The 21,336-nt window shown below is 32.8% G+C and overlaps 1 protein-coding gene across 3 annotated transcripts; it reads right to left on the bottom strand.

Moving 5' to 3' along the window:
• Positions 1-5,045: 5,045 nt before the first annotated feature.
• Positions 5,046-17,035, bottom strand: LOC127718532 (uncharacterized). Of its 3 annotated transcripts, XM_052224601.1 has the most exons (8): positions 16,948-17,035; positions 14,170-14,529; positions 13,008-13,277; positions 11,229-11,519; positions 10,364-10,669; positions 7,273-7,386; positions 6,345-6,393; positions 5,046-5,298 (listed from the first exon to the last, which is right to left on the bottom strand). In XM_052224601.1, the coding sequence occupies exons 1-8, from the start codon at positions 16,997-16,999 to the stop codon at positions 5,121-5,123; spliced, it is 1,620 nt and encodes a 539-aa protein (XP_052080561.1). In that variant the 5' UTR covers positions 17,000-17,035; the 3' UTR covers positions 5,046-5,120. The 3 variants fall into 3 exon arrangements, with proteins under 3 accessions (XP_052080561.1, XP_052080562.1, XP_052080563.1); XM_052224602.1 differs by having other exon boundaries at positions 11,229-13,277; XM_052224603.1 differs by lacking the exons at positions 14,170-14,529; positions 16,948-17,035 and having other exon boundaries at positions 13,008-13,586.
• Between the last annotated feature and the right edge of the window lie 4,301 nt (positions 17,036-21,336).

Here is a 21,336-nt window from a genome sequence, read left to right as displayed (position 1 = left end):
GATAGTATAATATTTAATAAACTAGTCACTATGTGCAATGACGAAACCAGTTTAATCTAAATGACAAAAGTATTGTTAGGATATGTGTTCTATCAGCGTTTTATGAGTGACTTCTGTGTTCTTTCAAGACAAAATATACTTTATTTTCCAATATTTTTACCTATCGTGTTACATGTTGCGGAGCTTCTGGTTTTCAAATTGCTGTCATACAGTTCAGACATCAATTTTGATTAATTTTATTGAAGGCATGAAGGACAGTTGCCATTCTAATGAACAATATAGTTAGATCTGGTCTTTATTTGAAGTAGTTGTTGTTGGATTGTTGTCTGAATGCCCGAGGAATACACATTTGGTCACTCGTGGTCTTCTTTTGCCGACCGGCAATAAAACCCTTGCCAAAGTAGGAAGTCCGTTTGGCTGTGTGGGATGTACAATTACGCAGACACGTCTGGTCAGATTGGGGACGTAAAATACGATGCCTCGTGTAAAAAGATTGCCACGCTCTTTGCACTTTAAAAACCCTAGTAACAACTCTTTGATGTCTACTCTATCTAATATACCCTTATTTTTCAGTGGCACTACACATTTCCCCGACCTTCATCCCGGACGGCCTCTAATACAGGACCTACCTGTTGTATTTATTGTTAATTTGTTCTCGTCCTGAACATGTATGAAATATTTGCCACTGGACGTTAAGCAACCAACAATCATCAATCTGAATGACGTTAACTAATCAAAATACTTACTTGTAATATAGATAGAATTATAAAAGCTGTAACAGTGACAGAAATATTAAACAAAACATTCGATTATTAATTAATAATTGAACGCAACATCCTGTCATGTTTGCCACAAGTTCGGACAATGACCATTGTGTAAAAACAATAATGTAATAATAACAAACAATGAAGATCCTTTTGAAGTGTACTCTGGTATGTTATCTTGAAGTTCTGACAAGTTACCACTGTGTTATAACAATTAGGAACGTAATTTTGCTACTATAAAAACCTCAATTGACGGTGACAACCGTTCAACTACAGCACTATTAATTCCTTAATTTTAATTTAAACAACTATATATATCCACCGTAGACAAAATGTTGTTAGCTACTATAGATCACCATACGTTGTTCAACGATTACCACAACCCAAACCGCATATATGTAGTTGCCAATGCAAGATTTAGAATTAATTATTTGATTCTAAAATTCTTTTTTAAAGATAATTTGCTTAGAATTAGGAAACCGATTTTTTTTCTAATTCCTGCTTTGTTCAATTTTTTTTTTTTTTTTTTTAAATAAAGTTGATGTTCTGAGAATAAAGCACCATGGTCCATGCTTTCCATAACTGATGATTTATATAATAGAAATTCACAACCATTTCATGCAAACACATAACCACTGAAGAATTGAAGGTTCACAAGCAGCGATATCGACATAATTCAGTGACATAGAATAGAGAATATTTCAATGGGCACGTCATGCGTTTCTGGTATTCAATACATCAGGTGCATTCGAAATCCTAAATTCAATATATAACATGTTTTTCAGCATACATATTAAACGAGTTTACAAAAAAGACCAAACACACCGTATGTGATCTTAAACGTAGGGTCTTGTAATTACCAAATAAAATTTACACAATTTATAATATGAAAATTGACCATCAAAATCATCCTGATATTAACCGTCTCTTTGATAGATATATCTGGTCCGTTCTATTCTGGTCTACACTCTTTCTGAAATATGGATTTGAGAATTAACTAGCAATTCGTCCGTTGTCGTCTAATTCATTCTTTACAGAAATTCATTCTTTACCGTTTCATTCATTCTTTGTATCGTTGGATTGCTGTCACGATGATATTTTCTCCACATTTTATTTTTTTTTTTTTTTTTTACAATATCTCTTGAAAAATAGCAACATTATTTTTTGCAAATATAAAATGTAGATCTTATAGGATCAGACAATTATTATGATTTAGTTATATGTTCTTTATAGGAAAATTTAAAATTGATTTGCATGAGGTTTTAGAAACACGGCTCGGCAAGTTTTGTCTCGATTTTAGCAAAGGGAGTATATATAAATTATTATAATTTTGTCTACAATTGCCATATCATGCAATATAAGATTAACGCTTTCAGATAATTGTCTTTTCATTTCCAACGGTAATTTGGATTTTCAAAGAATAAACGATATGACTTCTACGTGGATTTGCGAGGAGGTTTTAACTGAAAATAATATAAAAAAAAAACCAGCATAAACTGTTGTGTAATTTACCATAAAATAGTATCACAGAAAGGCAAAAAGTTCTGGAATCTTTTCTGATATTCACAGAACCACAGCTTCATATGTGAACGCAGACGTTCTTATACAGTTATGGCTTATCTACAATAATGCATACAATGGCTAAGTTATAATTACATAAATATTGTTCAAAACTTTAATTTTCAAATATGAAAAGGATATTTTATGAAGATTAACTATTCTTCTTCACCATAGGCCACACAGGGACCCTTAATAAGATTTTGCATGGATATTTATATGTCCATTTTAATTTATTAACTTGAGGTGTTTATATTTTGACTGGACTGTTCTGTGTATTGTTACATTCTGTACACATGTAAAGCAAAACGTACCTTCGTTCCCAAAGACAGGGGTATGAATATATTTCTAGTTTATAATCAATCTCAAGTTTATAAATTTACAAATAATTAAGAAACTATGTACGACAATAATGGTGTAAAAATGACGAATATAGAAATGTAAGAAAAATGTTGTTGGTTCGGTCATTAATCTGTCTTCATTAACTTTCATTATGAGCTGTGTACATCATGAAACTAATCGAAGGCCAAAGGTAAACTCCGGTGCTGTCATTGGTAGTTCAAGCTCCACAAGTTTAGCACATAATAGGTAAATATCCAGTTTTAACTTACAGCAAATCGGAATATTGCAACATCCAATTCATTAACTTCTCATTCTACTGAATAAAAAAAAAGCTGAAACACTGCAGTTTATAAAAGAGAGGCGAAAGATACATGTACCAGAGGGACATTCAAACTTATCGGACTCGGACTTGTTTTAAACTGTGTTTTACTGTGCGTATTGCTGTGTGTTTGTTTATTCTACATTGGCTCGAGGTATAGGAGGAGGGTTGAGATCACACAAAACATGTTTAACCCCGCCGCATTTTTGCGCCTGTTCCCAAAGTCAGGATCATTTGGCCTTTGCTAGTCTTGCGTGTTTTTTTTTTTTTATGTAGTTCATTTATATGTTTCGGAGTTTAGTTTGACGTCCATTTTCACTGAACTAGTACACATTTTTGTTAAGGGGCCAGCTGAATCCCGCCTCCGGGTGCAGGATTTTCTCGATTTGTTGAAGACCCATTGGTGAATATTGGGCTGTTTTCTGCTGTTTGGTTGGGTTGTTATCTCTTTGACACATTTCCCATTTCCATTCTTAATTTTATAAGAGCAAACTGTAAAAATCATGACTCGCAATTACTGAAATCTAATGCAAATTAAGTCAATTCTTATTATTTTATCATCTTATATTTGCTGTATCTACGATCTTGTGTGACACTCGACCAATAATAATCAGACCAAACGAATAGATATGATAAAGATAGAAACAAAGCGAATATACTGTATAAACAGTAAAAACTAGTGATACATAAATACTGCTTCTTTTATTAAAAGAAAATACTTTAAAATTTCTTGAAAATTTCAAAAATCGATAAGGAAAATCACTGAAAAGTCTGAAAATATCAAAAGATGGTATTTATGGAAAACAACGTGTTCTTTCCACGTTTGATTAATCTTAAATGCGAAAATCATTAAATGTGTACTCTCTTTGATGAACATGACATGCGCCGCTAGTAAGCAGAAATTTTTGATTATCTGAGAGAACATCTTGTTTATAGTTGGATTTATTCGATTAAAACTTTAGTTTTCTGTTTATAGTGTGTTTTGGACTAGTATTTGTCTGCCCGTTGTTTCGTTTTTATGCTTTACTTTCATATACTTGTTGAATAATTCTCGTCCCATTATAACCTTTATAAGACTGTTAACGTATCATAATTGTGTTTCGATAAACGTTGCATAATGAAACAGTGAAAATTGTACGGAAGTAAGATCAGACGTAAGAAAAACGCGAAGTGCTAGATGCAATTGGGAATGTTCCCTTTTGATTGGTTAATGAATGTTGTGACATGTGTTGTCTGGATTTCTACTTCGATTCAACTATATAAAATTGAAAATGGAAATGGGGAATGTGTCAAAGAGACAACAACCCGACCATAGAACAGACAACAGCAGAAGGTCACCAACAGGTCTTCAATGCAGCGAGAAATTCCCGCACCCGGAGGCGTCCTTCAGCTGGCCCCTAAACAAATATATATACTAGTTCAGTGATAATGAACGCCATACTAAACTCCAAATTGTACACAAGAAACTATAATTAAAAATAATACAAGGCTCCTGACTTGGGACAGGCGCAAAAATGCGGCGGGGTTAAACATGTTTATGAGATCTCAATCCTCCCCCTATACATCTAGCCAATGTAGAAAAGTAAACGCATAACAATACGCACATTAAAATTCAGTTCAAGAGAAGTCCGAGTCTGATGTCAGAAGATGTATTACCTATCATTTTACGTTTACTACATGAAAAGAAACTATTTTACAGCAGAAAAGACCACAAAAACAATCAACACTCGACTCATAATAGATGCACAAAGCTCTGCTATGTAAATAACGAATATGATATCAGATTTGGTGATTATGACGTTCAAATACCAAACCGTCCTCCTTTTGATATCCTGTAAAAAATTCGATATTACGATTGGCTCATAATGATTATCGTGGTCCATCACACGACAGCAATATTACCAAATGCAAGACACTAGTTAACCTTATTAGAAATACTAGAAAATAACCTTGCATTTATTTAGTGGTAATAACAGTCAAAATACTCAGTTAGAGAAGTTGTAATTTGATATATTTTTTAATTAGAAAACAACATGAACAAGAAGAATTTTTTTTTTATTTTCTTATATTCATGACAACATGAATAACTGCGTTAAAAGGGCCAAGTATTATAGATGTTACAAAAGAAGCTCTTTTTGTCAATCAATTTCTTCATAATCATCCCTATCATCATTTCCACTCAGTTGAAGTTCATCCTCTTCTTCCTTAATATCAGAATAATGACTTTCCTGTGGAATTCCCATTAGCTCTAGATATTGGTGATTTGTTCGCTCATATACATGGTCGTCTTCCAGTGATTCTGGAGCTGAATGATAACTGAAAGTATTGTTATATTGCAATGAATAATAGAATTATTAATTTTTAACAGCCACATTCTGTATGTGCCTGTCCCAAGACAGAAGCCTGAAATTAAATAGTTTTCGTTTGTTGTTGTATCTTATATTCGATTTTTATTTGTTGTTTAGTTCATATATCAGTCCATTGGCTCTCTCGTTTGAGTTGTGTTACGTCTTGTTATGGCGGAGCCTTTTATAGCTTGATATGTGGTATGCATTTTTGTCATTGTTGAAGTTCGTACGAAATTGACCTATAGTTACTCACATCTACGTCATTTGGTCTCTGACGGAAAGCTGTATCATTAACAAACATGCCACATCTCCTTATTTTAAATCTAGAATAAATGATACGGATGTAATGTAGATAATCTTTTATGTTTTAACTGTGTTTCCATTTTTATCATTCAAGTAGTAGTTGTAATGAAATTTGCAGTAATATTTCAATTTCGTATTATCAACGCGGCTTTCACTTTTTCTTTGGGTAACACATAAGTTTCGCTCTAAGATTGGAAGAATAATTTGTAATACAATAATTTCATGAGCAACACGACGGGTACCACATAAGGAGAAAGATCTGCATACCCTTCCAGAGCACTTGAGATCACTCCGGTTTTTGTTGCTCAGTCTTTAGTATTTTTATGTTGTATTTTGCAAACTGTTGTTTGTCTTTTGCTCTTTTTTCTTTTTCTAACATGGCGTTGTCAGTTTATTTTCTACTTATGAGTATAAATGCCCCTTTGATATTTTACCCCTTTCTCTTTCAGTAATACTCCGCCTGTTATAAAGTAGAAAATCAGAAAATTTCACACTCCCCCTACAAAAGCTGTCTTCTATTTTTTTTAATTTTGACTCTAATTAATTATTTTTCTACGTATATCGAATATCAAACTTTAAAAATTCTATTGTAAATTGTGAATTTAGAACCTTTGGGGCTTTTGTATACTCTCTTTCAAACTGTAGAGTTTTGAGCTACATTTACTTCTATGACTATGTGCAATACAAATGCTAGTAGATCAAGATACTTGCATAGGAATAGTTGGTGATCGTTCTAGTGGACCAACAATATGAACAACATCTGTAATATAAAAGAAAATGTACAAGACGTTAATGTATCGACTGAGCTATGGAATATAAAACATACATTTAAATCTGTTGATATTAAAACAAACGCGTTTGGACTTCGCCAATACATGTGTTTTACAGTTAGTTCTTTGTCTCTAATACGTGACACAATCAACAAATTAAAATTGATTATGATTTTTGCCAACATTATGTCAGCACGGATAAGTGTTAAACAAAGCGATATATGTATTACATATAAACATAAAACAGGAAGTACGAAGTGTGTTTTGCAATAAATCATACAAGTTTAACAAGGCACCATAAGCGCTCATAATTATGCAAAATATATTTCAAGTAAAGGCACCACTAATAATGTACATTTTTGTTCAAAATGCGCTTATGGTTCATCAATTAAATTTGGTTATACCATTGTGTAATTGTGAAAACTATCAACTGACCAATTTGTCTTTAGATATATTGTTAGTCCTTCCATCTAGGACTTGTACATGGATATCATAAATAAAGCGTAAATCATTCACTAGAAAATTTAACTGGAACTGAAACGGCCATTTACATGTTTCAACAGGTCTAAAAAGACCAAACAATAAATTATTATCAAATAAGTCTTGTTCATTTATAATTTACAATTAATAAAACTATCCGAGATAACAACTTAAACTCTTAAAAAATCTGTTCATGGTATCTTCAGATCAAAGTGGTTATTTATGACTAAAATTCATTTTACAGTGATTACACCTCCGAAGAATTCAGCGTAAAGCCTTCATAATCAGTTTGCAAAAGCATGACCATGGCCAATGCCAAAGTAAAAACATTTACATAAATCGTTTGGAATAAACATATTAGTCAAATATCGTCACCATGATATACTCACTTTGATACTGTTTTCCTCTAAGAATTGCAATAGTCATTGTCGTTGCCACTAAAAATACTCCAAAGATCGACAATCCAAAAATCCAAAATCGAAAGTCAAATGATACAATCAGATCTGCAAATATTTAAACATACTCGTTCATGAGTTTCATGTTCCACAGACTTGTTAAATGTGTATCGTCTTTCGGAGTTATCATTTGTCCATTGTTATAAAATCAAAAGGTACCAAACGTTATGTCACATATACGCATTGCGATAATAAATGTCTCTTCAGTGGTGCCCAGGCCAAAATATAAAAATTCAAACGTGTATTAAAACTATGGATAGCTGATATCTTCAGTGGTGCCCAGCCCAAAATATAAAAATTCAAACGTGTATTTAAACTATGGATATCTGATAAAGCCGAAAAAGACCAAAAGTATAGCCAAGACTGGTTAACATTTTCCGGGTTTTTGTCAATTTGTCTTAGACTAAAGGTTTTTGGTTGTCCGCTTATAGTTGATAGGATTGTTAACAAGTAGCACATAAGTTAAAAGGGTCTAAAGATTCACTTGAAATAAAAATCTATTTTCAGTTTGTCACCTATAGAATAAAATAGATTACAATACCCTTTCTCACTCACGGATTCTCATAGCGAGTGATCAAGCCTTAGTAGGAGGCACTTGCTATATGTGTGCACCTGTTCTCACTTCCTTAAGAACTCATATGAATCGTATATTCTGATTTTTGCATTGATTTGGGGGATTTTATTGGTTACAAGAATTGTTCAACACTAAACTTCTATCACCCTCCACTGAACATCGGGAATTCGTTATGTGCCTGTACATTTAATTATCACAAATATTCACATATTAATCACAAATATTGAATAACCAGATTTAGACTAATTACTACCAGTGAAATGTATTCAAAGATTATTTAGTAATGGAAAAAGAAAATGTACTGATAAATAGTGCATATGCTTATAAATACAATGTTCAGTAACTTGCAAATCACGAGTTTAAACGAAAAATGATTAAAAAAAATATACTTTGCCAAAATGTAGTATATAAAGTGATATGTTCAAAAATATAGTAGAAATGATTGATAACTGAGCTTCTTTACAAGCTACATGTTGTGAAAAATGACACATTTTGTATAAATTATACAGAGAAAACGCATCATAGTGTGAATAGAAGGTTAACTAAATGAAAGAATTTTGAAAAAAATATAAGAAGTGAGCTCTTATGAAATTGAGAATGGAAATGGGGAATGTGTCAAAGAGATTACAACCCGACCAAAGAGCAGTAAAAAATGCTTTCGGATTATCAAAAGAAAAATGGGTGTCCACACGTTTTTGCATGCTTAAACATAATATAGAAATATTTCCTTAAGATTTCTTCATAAATTATACTTTTCTGAAATTCCTCTCCTCAATTACAAAGTTTAGAAAAATTTAAATCCAGCACAAATATTCTTCTTTTGTAACAATATGAGTCATTATAACTGAAGATCACATACATTTGTTCATTTAAATGAAAATTTGTATTATTAGATTGCATTCCTGCATCGACATTTGCTGACCTAAATAAAAATCCAGACCTTCTGTATTGTGTTCTGCTATTTTACAATCTACGCTGGCGGAAGACACCCATATCATCTTAACTGAGATTTTCTTTTTTTTTTGCGTAGTGTTTTATAGAATATTTTAATTTTCTTGTCTTTAATGTAAGGGGACGACCATTTGATATTCTGGGGGGGGGGGGGGGCAGGAGGATTTTGAAAATAAATAACTCAGCCTTGATAATCACAAAAATAAATGGTTTGTTCTGTGGTAGTTTGAAAATAAATTACCTGACTTGCAATGTATTGAAAATAAATAACTCAGCAGGTCTAATCGAAAGTATGAGATGGCACCAGATTCTTTCTTAAATTCATTTTTTTTCCAAAAAAAAAATCGGGAAACACTTCCCATATCTTTTAATAATAAAAGTATAAATATTATTTAAATTTAATATACTTGAAATGTCAGAAAATTGGTTTCATTTAACTTGAGGTTAATTGTCTCAGGAACACTTACCTCACTTTTATTAAATCAGGGCCGTAACTACATTGAGACAAATGCCTCATGTAGGAAATTTCAAAACCAAACGCTTGTCTCCATATCAAATTGTGTTCATTGTGAGTGCCTTGCAAGAAGCAAGTTCTGTTCTCCCTCAGATGTAGCCCCTGATTTTTCGGGATCAATGTTTCTTATTTATTTGTCTTTTGTTCATTGATTGCCCTTCTGTATTCTGTTAGTGTTGCATTCATTTTGTAATTTAGTAATTTTATTATTAACTTGATCATGAGTTTAAAAAAACACAGCAGCCACAGAATTAACTATGTGAATTACATTTTTGCTTTATCATGCATATTTGTCTTTTGATGTTGTCCCTAGAAACTTAAGTCTTACACTGAATCTATAACGTGATATTTTGCTTTGAGACCAAAATATTGTCATAAAATTATTACAACAGAACTTGCATTTTCAGTTTAAGAAAGGGTCTGGGGAACACCCAGAAGGCATGATTTTGCATCATTTGTTCTATAGCTTCTTGGGCCTTCAGCGGTTCAAAAACCCTTCAAAAAAAATTTTGCCTCGATCCGCTCGGCGAAACATGTTTGCTAATACTTTTAAAAGAGCCTTAGTTACAACCAAACTTTAATACTGTGTATGTATGCAATACATGTATATGCATTGGGGGATATAGAAGATTCATTTCTGCAGAGGATAATAATTAATTCTGATTAAAAGGTACATAATGACTTGACTATACATGAATTATTTATCATAAAAACAAATAATTTAAAAATTGTATGTTTTCGAATATTAAAAATATAGTTGTGAAAATAAATAATCAGTCCCTTGCTTTAATGAAAATGAAAAATCTTGCTTCAATAGTGCAGAAAATAGATAATCTGTCCTCTTAGTTTACAAAAATAAATAACCGATCCAAAACAAATCCTCCTGGCCCCCCCCAGAATATCAAATGGTCGTCCCCTAAAATACATCTAAACTGATTTTAAGAATATATTATGGATTTCACAATGTACATGAATGCGTAGCTTACCTGAATGCAAATCGAAGGTTTTTCTTGTATCTCCAAATTCATTTTTTAGAAGTACAGTATATTTCATATTTCTATAGATTCCCATAGACAAATTCGCAACGTAACCTTTACAAGTTAATGATTGGTTGTGCACTGGTAATGATAGAGTTGTATTTTTGAGTGTTGCATTGAACTCCGTTGTATTGAATATCGGTTCTGACATTGAAAACCAAACCGGTCTTTGAATATCACTGGTGGAATAGAAATTGACTGTTATTGTAACGACATTTTCTCTAACTATCTTCGCTGACAAAATTATTGGTGGACCTTTAAAAACAGAAACAAATCAAAATAAAATGAAATGAAACGAAATAACGATTTTTCATCGGTTTTACAAAATCTGAAACATGACGAGGGGAATCGTAGTTTTAATAATAATAATCTTAATTAACTTTAACTGACCAGACGGAGTCAAAGATTGACCATTGATATGGAAGTTACCATAGTTACAAGTCAGTTTGATAAAGTAAACGTATTCTTGAACTCGTGCAACATCAATAACTTACAGTTTTAGAAAATTATTCAATTGTTTTACAAAATCATTTAAGATAAGTCAAGTGCGATACGCATTGTGTAAGAGCACTTATAATTAAAGACTGTGAAACATGAGCCACATCGTTTCTGTTCCTGATACATTTACATTCTGGTTCACAAAACATTCGGCAAAGTTGTGTAACATGAGCCCAAAATGTTACTTCCCTTAAACTACAAATGCACATTGATTTTTTTTCGATTTTTTGTTATTTGTTATAATGATATCGATGCAAAGCTAAATAAGGATTTCTTTAAATATTAGTTATTATCTTTTTATTAAGAAAGTTCATACCATTGAATGTAAGTGTTGTACTACTTTTTGAATGGTATGCTTGGTCATTAAATTTGTTCCATGCACTGCAAAGGTATATTCCAGCATCTTGGTAGGAGCAAAAGGAAATGTTTAACATCGACATATTCCCATACGTTACTCCGTGTAGAACACGTACTGCTATACCATTAAATAGATGTGTCCATGAATTAAACCCAAATGAAGACATTTCGCTATACAGTGTACAGAACAGTTGTACGGATGATGATATATTACAAATTGCGTTCTTTGTTGAATTTAATATCGGCTTATCTGAAACAAAAAAGAGACAATTGTAATAAGTTAAAAAAAAAATTTTTTCATTGCACCAGTATAGGAAGTTCAAAGACCTTAACAGGTAAATGTACCACCTAATTTTGCCTTCATGATTATAATAAGTGAAACCGCTTCAATTCATACTAAACATGGTATGTACAGTTCGTGTCAGTCTAATTGAGAACTTACTGAAACTTACGGATTATATCATTTTTTGGCATGCATGAACAGTGATATGAAATTTGTTAACATATATGTTGAACGCATCTATCCTATCGAACTAGAAATAAAGGATACAACAGATACAGTTTAATCTGCCTCATATCTTGACTTACATCTAGAAATTGACAATGAGGGTCGGTTGAAAACAAAACTTTACGACAAAAGAGACGATTTAAGCTTCCCAGTTGTGAACTTTCCATTTCTATGTAGCAACATTCCAGTAGCACCTGCATACGGAGTATATATCTCGCAATTGATACGATATTCCAGGCCTTGTATTTCCTATCATGATTTCCTTGATAGAGGATTGATGCTCACAAGGAAGCTATTAAATCAAGAGTTCCAAATGGTGAAGTTGAAATCATCCCTTCGTAAATTTTACGGACGCCATCACGAGTTGTTTGACCGTTTCACAGATGATAGCGGATATGTTCCTAATATCGTAACTACAATCCCGTTCCCTTTTCACGAATGTGACCTACCGAATTAGACTATTTACCGGGTTTGTAATAACATGAACAACACGACGGGTGCCACATGTGGAGCAGGATCTGCTTACCCTTCCGGAGCACCTGAGATCACCCCCCAGTTTTTGGTGGGGTTCTTTAGTTATTCTTTAGTTTTCTATGTTGTGTTTTGTGTACTTTTGTTTGTCTGTTTGTCTTTTTCTTTTTTAGCCATGGCGTTGTCAGTTTATTTTCGATGAATGAGTTTGAATGTCCCTCTGGTATCTTTCGCCCCTCTTTTCTTATTGGTGTACCGTCTATCATGCGACTAATCTTGTTTGAAGGTAATAGTGAGAAATAATTTACAAAACAAACAATGCTAATGGTTAAGGTTAACAAGAACAGAACGAATATGTTACAGTATGATTCCTGTTGTCTGGTTGTCTGGTAACTAAAACGTAATATTTAAACGAAAAAGGTTTTTCTAGCAACACTTTTAGTACGCAAGGACAACACATCATCCGTTTCTAGACAGTCATGTAAAGACTTGCAAAATATGACCCTCCACATTAAAAGATATTATTATTTTGATACAAAATAACAAGCTGATAACGGCAAAAGGTTGGAAAATACCTAGAAGTGACATTCAAATTCATTAAACTTATCAATTTTAAAAAACTGCCTTTACACAAAATTATATATGAAATTGTCATTATGTTGGTTAATCGAGGTATATAAGTGGCTATTTTGATTATGTAAAGACCACAACGACAAAAAACGCGTTTCGTTGTTTGAATAACTATTTTGATATGCTTACTGTCTACATCCAATTGTATAGTCGATGAAACTTGAAATTCATCAAACCTACCAGTACACGTGCAATTAGTATTTTGATGAAACGGTTTTACTTTAAAAGTTAACACTGATATATATGTGTGAGATGTTCTTGTTGTATTTTCACGTCCATTGTTTCCACAGTTCCACTGCAAAATGACGTCTTTAAGGTTTGTCAAAACCTGACAGGTCACACGTGCAATTGTTCCAGCCACTAGGGGTGAACCAACTTTCAATGTAGGATCTAAAAAATCTAAAGGATCAAAATGTAGATGTAATGTTTAAAAGAAATCATTTTGTTATTATAATTTGATTGAAAACACAGAATATAATATGCATTGTAATTTATAATATCGAGATATGCGCAATTTAAGTCTTTATGATTTTTTTTTATAAATAAATATTCCCGATGTAAACGATTTATATGTTCATGTTTACATCTGCTCTTCAAGGCTATTTATTCTCTTCTTTTTTCGGGGATGATTTCTATTTATTTATTTTTTTATTTTTATTTTTTTTTGTTAAGTTTTCAACTCTTGTGTAAATGCAGTTGTTTAAAGACTCATTTGAAACCTGAAGATCACTACCAGTAAAGAATGATGATTGGTGGCAGTTTAACGTCCAACAGCAAATTAATATGTATATTCAGGACGAGAACATGTTAATGTTATATGAATATGAACCCTGTTTTGTACTTGACCGACACGCTGAGACGGATTTTTAACGTTCTAGTTCACAAGGTAACAGTCCGCAGGAAGACATGTCACCTTACCCGGACACATTATTCTGACTCCGAGCCGACCAGTCTTTGCTCTCACTCCTTAATGCCGCACTACCAGTAAAGAAAGTACGTTTAATTATGTGGTACCCATTGTGTTATTGAGGGTGTGGATTGTGGTTTAGAGAATAGAGAATAATGGGGGAAAAAATATAAAGAATAGAGAAAAATGGACCAAAAAAAAATAAGGAATAGAGAATAATGAGGTGCTAAAATATAAAGAATATAGAATAATGGGCAAAAAGTATAAAGAATAGAGAAAAATGGTCTAAAAATTAAAGAATACAGAAATGAAGGACCCCATCTAGACCCTCGTTAATTGTTCGTGTATCGGTAAGCTTTGCTATCTCTGATTACAAGTACATACCTATTATTTTGATAGAAATGCTCTTGGAAACTTTGTAACCACCATCAGCTCCATATTTCATTACACAAGTTATTTTCAAAATATAATTTTCTACATTATCTACATTCACATAGTATTTGTGTGAAAACCAATATCCTCTTTTTGAACACTGGCAAACATCTTCTGCACACTCCAATCCTTGGACTGCAGAAAAACATTCGTTTTTATGAGTTCTCATGTTGGTGTAAGTTTTTGAATTGATTAATATCTCAGCTTCTAATCCAACAGACGGGGTGTCAGTTGAACAATTGATAGAGATAATATCATTCCTTCTTGTATATTTTGGTCCTTGAAGAATCAGTTTTATTGCAAATGTCGCACCTACATTTGGATAAATAAATTGGTTAGTCGAATTCTAAATGAAACAATGGATAGAAATACGAAACCAATGATCCTCCCTGCTTCCCATCAGATGAATACGATACTTTTTTTTTATAATAAAACATTTTTACCGCGCATTCAGTATATCAAAGGAATGAGACGATACCAAAGGAGTCCATCAAAGTTTAAAAAAAAAAAAGCATACAAAACCGTGGCCAAATTGATAAACACAAAATTAGAAACAGCCACTAAAACTAGTGTATATTTGGTGCTTTAACACATCTTTCTTATCACATAACATAATTTCGTAGGAGTTGAAATTAAAGAAAACTGGATTCATTGAAAGAAGTACAATGTATGCGTACTCGTCAAGGCTACTTGTATGACAGCCAATCAGCCTCGTAATATTTTCAATTGATTTTGAACAATGCGAGTAAAGATTGAAGCTGACGATTCAATGTGATTTTTAAGACAATTGTGTGCCCTTTAAGAAAACGCATTGTCTTTAGCTAAGTGATGAGTAAGGGATACGCTGTACTGTTCATCCTGAACGAGTTAGCACATCTTATAGAACCCCCCAAGGGTGACTGGGGAATAGAAGTATGGTCACCATTGGTCTTCCTCCGACCGGCAGTAAAACCCGTGCTAAAGTGGGGCGTCCGTTTGGCTGTGCGGGATGTACAAATTTGCAGCCACGTCCGGTCAGAATGGGGACGTTAAATCCGATGCCTCGTGTAAAGAGAGTGCCACGCTCTTTGCACGTTAAGAACCCTTGCAACAACTCTTTGAGGGGTCCGTACATTTCTGTCCCTATCCAATATATCCTCATTTCCCGTGGCAGTCTAAATTTCTCCGACCTTATACCCGGACGCCCCTATTACAGAACCTACCTATTGTATTTATTGTTAATTTGTTCTCGTCCTGAATATGCATGAAATGTTTGCCACTAGACGTTAAGCAACCAACAATCAATCAATCAATCATCTTATAGAAGGACCATGTTCAAACATTCATCTGATTTATTAATGTTTCATAATTCTAAGATACGGTATTATTGCTGTGTCTAGTATTCAATTCACGCAAATTATGTCATTTACAAGTTAAACAGTGAGTTAAACATGATACTGCCTTACACGGGACACGTTTACTAAATACATAGCATTGGAACGTAGTTAACCCGTTTTTCAGTGTCAAATTATGTAAACAAAAAAACGAGTTTAACTGCTGAAAACGTGTAACATTAAAAGCTTTTTGTCGATATATGACTTTTTTCGTGATGATGGCTATTCAAGTTTTAATTTGTCTATCGGTTTTATTTATTAAAGTTGGATTTAATACTAAATATAAAGGATATCAAGAAAATTTTCTCCGATAAAACATTATCAGTTTAGATCCAGAAAAACGCTTTTTAGACGCATGCAATTTATCAAGTATTTCTTTCTTTTAGTTACAATATTAGATACAGAATTAGAAGGTACAGCTGAAATATGAATTACGCTTTTTCAAACGTTAGATTGGCACCTTTTGTGTGTTCGATTTCATGAATAAGATAAACCTGGATATATTTCTAAACATAATCCCTTACCATAATCCAAGAATTGAACAAGAGTACACACGCTGAAATGTCGTGCTTGTTTTACTTATTGAATTCATGCTGAAAGTCTTAAATATGAAGGTTTTACTACAAGTATCAAATGAACTTATTAATAACATTATCAATGTTCTTAGAAAATGAGGTCACGGTGAGATGAACCATGCTACATAGACATGTACACTTTACAACCATTCCATACACCAAATATGGTTGACCTATTAATTATAGTATCTGAGGTACGGACTTGACTACGTAACTTTAACCTTGATCACTCATCCATGGAATAAGGTCGAGGTTAGGTGAACCTTAACTGACGGACAAGTAGACGTTACAAGGGGCCCATAAATCAAATATAGTTATCCTATTACTCATAATAAGTGAGTATTTCACTTAACAAAAAACTTTTTTTTTCAAGCAGTCAATCAACTATGACAATGAGGTCAAGTACTATGGACATATGACAGACAGAAACTTAGTAACATCAGGTATCTGAACACAAGGTATGAAGCATCCAGGTCTTCTTCTATCTGAAATATAAGCTTTAATCAAATACTTTACGCAGCAGCCGCCGGATTATTATACTTTCGTCGCCGGCGAGACAAAAAACCGCGATACTACATTTCAATTCATTTTCCATTTGTCTTGACAATTTAGCATCAATTAGATTCTTACAACGAATATTATATTAATATTGAAAATCAAGATAAAATGTCATCATGTATAAGCCGTTTTATCTTTTTTTTAATTGAGTTTACAATATGCAACATTATGAATAGATATAAATACCATATTAAAATTGACAATGTCCGATAAAAACCACTTACTTATGAGCAAACCAACTAAAATTGACGATTGAAAATGTTCCTTCATTGCCATCTCTGTAATTATAAAATTAACATAAAACTCAGACCATTGTATAACTTCCTTATAGACTAACGAATTGTAAAAACGTTTAGCAAACAACTATATTTCCGTATATTTCATGGTTATTTCCTTAGTAGGTCACAGGAAACAGACATGTAAAAAATGTATATGACATTATAGAATGGTACTACATTGTATTTACACGGTTGATACATATTGACATTGAAAGTTTAGCAAAAATTGTATAGGGTACTTATTTAGGTTGAAAACGCAATGCGTGTTTGAAGAAATAGGTTTTTTTTTCAAAACATGAAAACCTTTTCCAGGCAACAATATTTTTTTTAATTGTCATGTTCATGCCGTTACAATGTATATAAGGGGATATAACTCTTACAGATTCATGAAAACCTGTTTGGTTTTGATTGGACGACGATAATAAAATATGTATCAAACGAAATACGCTGATTGTGATGGTCGGATATATGGCTGTTTAACGTCCAGTGGGGGATTAAATGCATATTCAAGACGAGAATATGATAATATGATATAAATATAAACCCTGTTTTGTACTAGACCGACCCGCTAATCCTGATTTTCAACGTGCTAGCTCATAAGATAACAGTCAGCTGGTAGACATGCCATCCTACCCGGATATCTTATTTTGACTCCGAGCCGACCAGTCTTTGCTCTCACTCCTAAATGTCGCGTGTTTAGAGGAGAATCAGCAAATATCAATGTTCAAGACTTTGGTTTGACCCGGTCGGGTTTTGAATTCAAGAACCCCTCGCACTCGAGGCGAACATGCTACCACGAGACCACCGAGGCGGTTCACTAATTCTGCATCATCCACTATGAGTTCAGAATTATCAATGTCTATTTAAAGTTAAAATGACAAGATTCTTTATGTCAAGAGCGTTTTACGTCTGAATGTGCAATTTTTTCAGCAATGGTATTGAAACACATTGTTTTTAAAATTAGTAAGCGTCCACTTACTTAGCATGCAGTGTTCAGATTAGAAATTTAAAAAACTTATGATCGTCGCATTCTTTATTAGATAGATAAACTAGTCTCATAAGTATCAATACGAAATAATCATTTTGCGCTTATTTTCACGTAATATAGGTCAAAGACCTATATTTTTAAAATATACAAAATGAACTTGCTTTATTCCGTATGCCATATTTATAAATCTTTCTTGGTATGAATTTTCTGTTATGAGCATACAGTTACTGACATTTTTTTTAAAGTTCGAATTTGCAGCGTCCAGATAATGCCAATTTCCACAAAGAAAAAGTCATAAACGGAAAGGGAAAATATCAAAATGTTGAAAAATAATGTATATGTTAGATTCCAGATTTTTTTAATAATAAATTCATATTATACAAAAGCCTTTCTTTTAAAACATATTCATGTAAAATGACCGATATATTTTCCAACAATTCAGATATGTTTATTGTGACTATCGAAACTGAGCAAAATCCTGAGTAGAAAACTGTCAAACTAGTTAAACAGAAAAGTGAATCTTTCCATTTCAATATTATAGCGGTGGCGGTAATAGAAACGGACAGAAGGATTATTGAAGGTGTGGATGGAGATCTTTCTGTTCTTTAATCCTTAATTTTTGAGACCACTTTTTTCTATTCTTCATAACTTCCCTTATTCACTAATATCTATTTTTTGGCTTTTTTGTCTCTATTCTTTTTTTCTTTTTTTTTTCTTGCGCTTGATTCTGCACTTCTCTGTTTAGTAAACCCCATCCAGACCCTCATTACTCAATATCAGAGAAAACTATTGCCGGGTGCTACACATGTATTTAAATAATCGACCGATTAACCGGTTAACTGGGATTGAAGTAAATGTCCAAAGAAAATTTACTCTAAGGTTCAGTGGGGTTAAGAAATATTGTCAATTTTGGTCTTCTTTATTTTATCCCTCGTTTCACTCCTCCGAGAATATTTTTTTTCTTAACTAGATATAATTGAAAAAAACAAACACAGTATAGGGTTGTGCGTTCGCTACAAGATCACATTTAATATAATATTTTTAACATATCTACAATCAGACATACATAAATGCATCAAAATTCACCATACACAAGTCGATACGAACTGAAAAGGTAATATGTAAGAAGGTTTCTAAGGTAGGGTGCGTGGGAAATAATGTACAAATCTAGCTTCTGTGTCCTAACTATCTTGACAGTAACGTCGCTTTGGTCAAGCGCGCCTTAAATTTTCTTTATATACTGACCGCCGAAATCGTCCGTGCAGAAAGGAATTAAATGGGTATTACCTTATCTAATTTAAATATTGAAAACCGTTATGTTAAACATAGGGCTCTAAAGGATAGTAATTACCAGCAGTAAAACACTTGCAAACGTTGGGCATCCTTTTTGCTGAGTGGGATGTATAAATTCGCAGCCAAGTCTGGTCAAAATGAGGACATTAAATCCGATGCCTCGTTTAGAGAAATTATTGCGCTCTTCGCACTTTAATAACTAGCGCAACAACTCTGAAAGGTCTGTTGGTGGCTTATTTTCTGACCCCATCAAAAATACCCCCATTTTCAATAGCATTTCAAATGTCCGACCATCCATGCCGGTCTACCCCTATTGCAGGATATGTCTATTGAATTAATTGGGGGAGGGGGTTCTCATCCTGAACACGCATGAAATATTTTCCACTGGACGTTATGCAAATAACAATCAATTAATTAACCAATCAAAGAAATTTCTGCAGTACTTAATCACGATGTATGGTTATGTAATATGATTTATCATACTTCATGTCAAAATGCCAGATTTTGATTGGTTAATACGAGGGAGACAATTTACTCTATCCCATGGCAAATACTCTATTACCCTTCACGGAGGCGCTTGCTAAAGTGTGCGCTTTAATAAATACGAATGATTGTTATGTACAAGACAACATGGTTTATTATTTTGAATTTGAAATTCAATAGACAGTAATAACAGAACATTCAGTATAATAAATTAAATAACACATATCTGAGAGGGTGATAGAGCAGATTGTTACCCCTCGAAAAGACAATGTCAATCTTGGCTTCGCCTTAGTTGACAATATTTTCTCAAGGTAACAATCTGCTCTATCACCCTCTCAGCTAAGTGTTATTTATATATTACTAAGTATATAATATCATTTTCTTACAATTTAAGAATATTGTAAAAGTGCTAAAGGCTCAAATGATCTCCTGATTGGTCAATTCATAGTTTGTGCAATGTTTATAGTTAATGCATGTTTCTTATAGACATTTAATTTATGTATTGATCTCAGTGATTTAAAGACGTTCTTATAATTTGAATAATTTTGATAAATTATGTTTTATACATTAGATGACACAACAGTACGATGAAATGGTAGTTCACATGAACAACGTAACTGTAACTGAGGTATCCACCCATAAACACCTTGGATTACATATTTCAAACGATGGCACTTGGCATAAACATATGAATGTTATAACCGAAAAGACATACAAACGACTGAATGTTCTACGAAAATTTAAATTCATCCTTGACAGACGAACACTCGAGACAATATACCTAACATATATAAGACCATCATTAGAATATGCTGATGTTACCTGGGACAACAATACACATCTTTTGATTGATAAAATTGAATCAAAGAGCTGAAAGCTCTAAGTAAAAATGACGCCATTGTCTCTCATATTGGGATATTTTTGATACAAGTCTTGATTTTTACTTTATTTACCTACTGAATCTTAGGCGACGTTTCAATTTATGGTAGGTAGGGTGACTGATAGAATAGATATGAATTGTTTCCACAATCTATAGCATTTTTATTTGTTTGTCAAGATATATATATATGTGTGTGAAGTGAAAATAACTACTAGTTGTTCTGCTGTACAAAGAAATAGCTCAAGCCTACCTGAACAATCTACAATATTCAAAGTAATATGTGAATGTGTTTCCCTTATTTGTAGAATTATTTAACAAAATGATTATGAAGAGCCTGTAGTAAGAAAGCTCTTATACCCAACATAGTCCTTATTCAAGAGATAAGTTACAGATGACCTAGTGACAAAATCACATTGTTATTTCAGTTACCTAAACATGATCAATTTTTGTAGATTTAGACAATAGTATTGTTATACTAGTTTCACAATTATAAACAAAGTGACACCATCTATACAACTTAATTTCATTGTGAAGAGGCTGTAGTAAGCAAGCTTACACTGAAATCTTAAAATGACAACATAAATTATTGCAAAATTATTTTTTTTCAAATGATTTAATGTTGAGTACCGTAGTCATTTATTTCAAATAATTGACCCGTAATAAAATAAGGAGATGGGGTGTGATTGCCAAT

The sequence above is a fragment of the Mytilus californianus genome, unplaced genomic scaffold (genome assembly GCF_021869535.1).
Source record: "Mytilus californianus isolate M0D057914Y unplaced genomic scaffold, xbMytCali1.0.p SCAF_10, whole genome shotgun sequence".
Taxonomy (NCBI): domain Eukaryota; kingdom Metazoa; phylum Mollusca; class Bivalvia; order Mytilida; family Mytilidae; genus Mytilus; species Mytilus californianus.
Note: the sequence above shows the minus strand (reverse complement) of the source record. Positions and strands in the feature narration are given on the sequence as shown.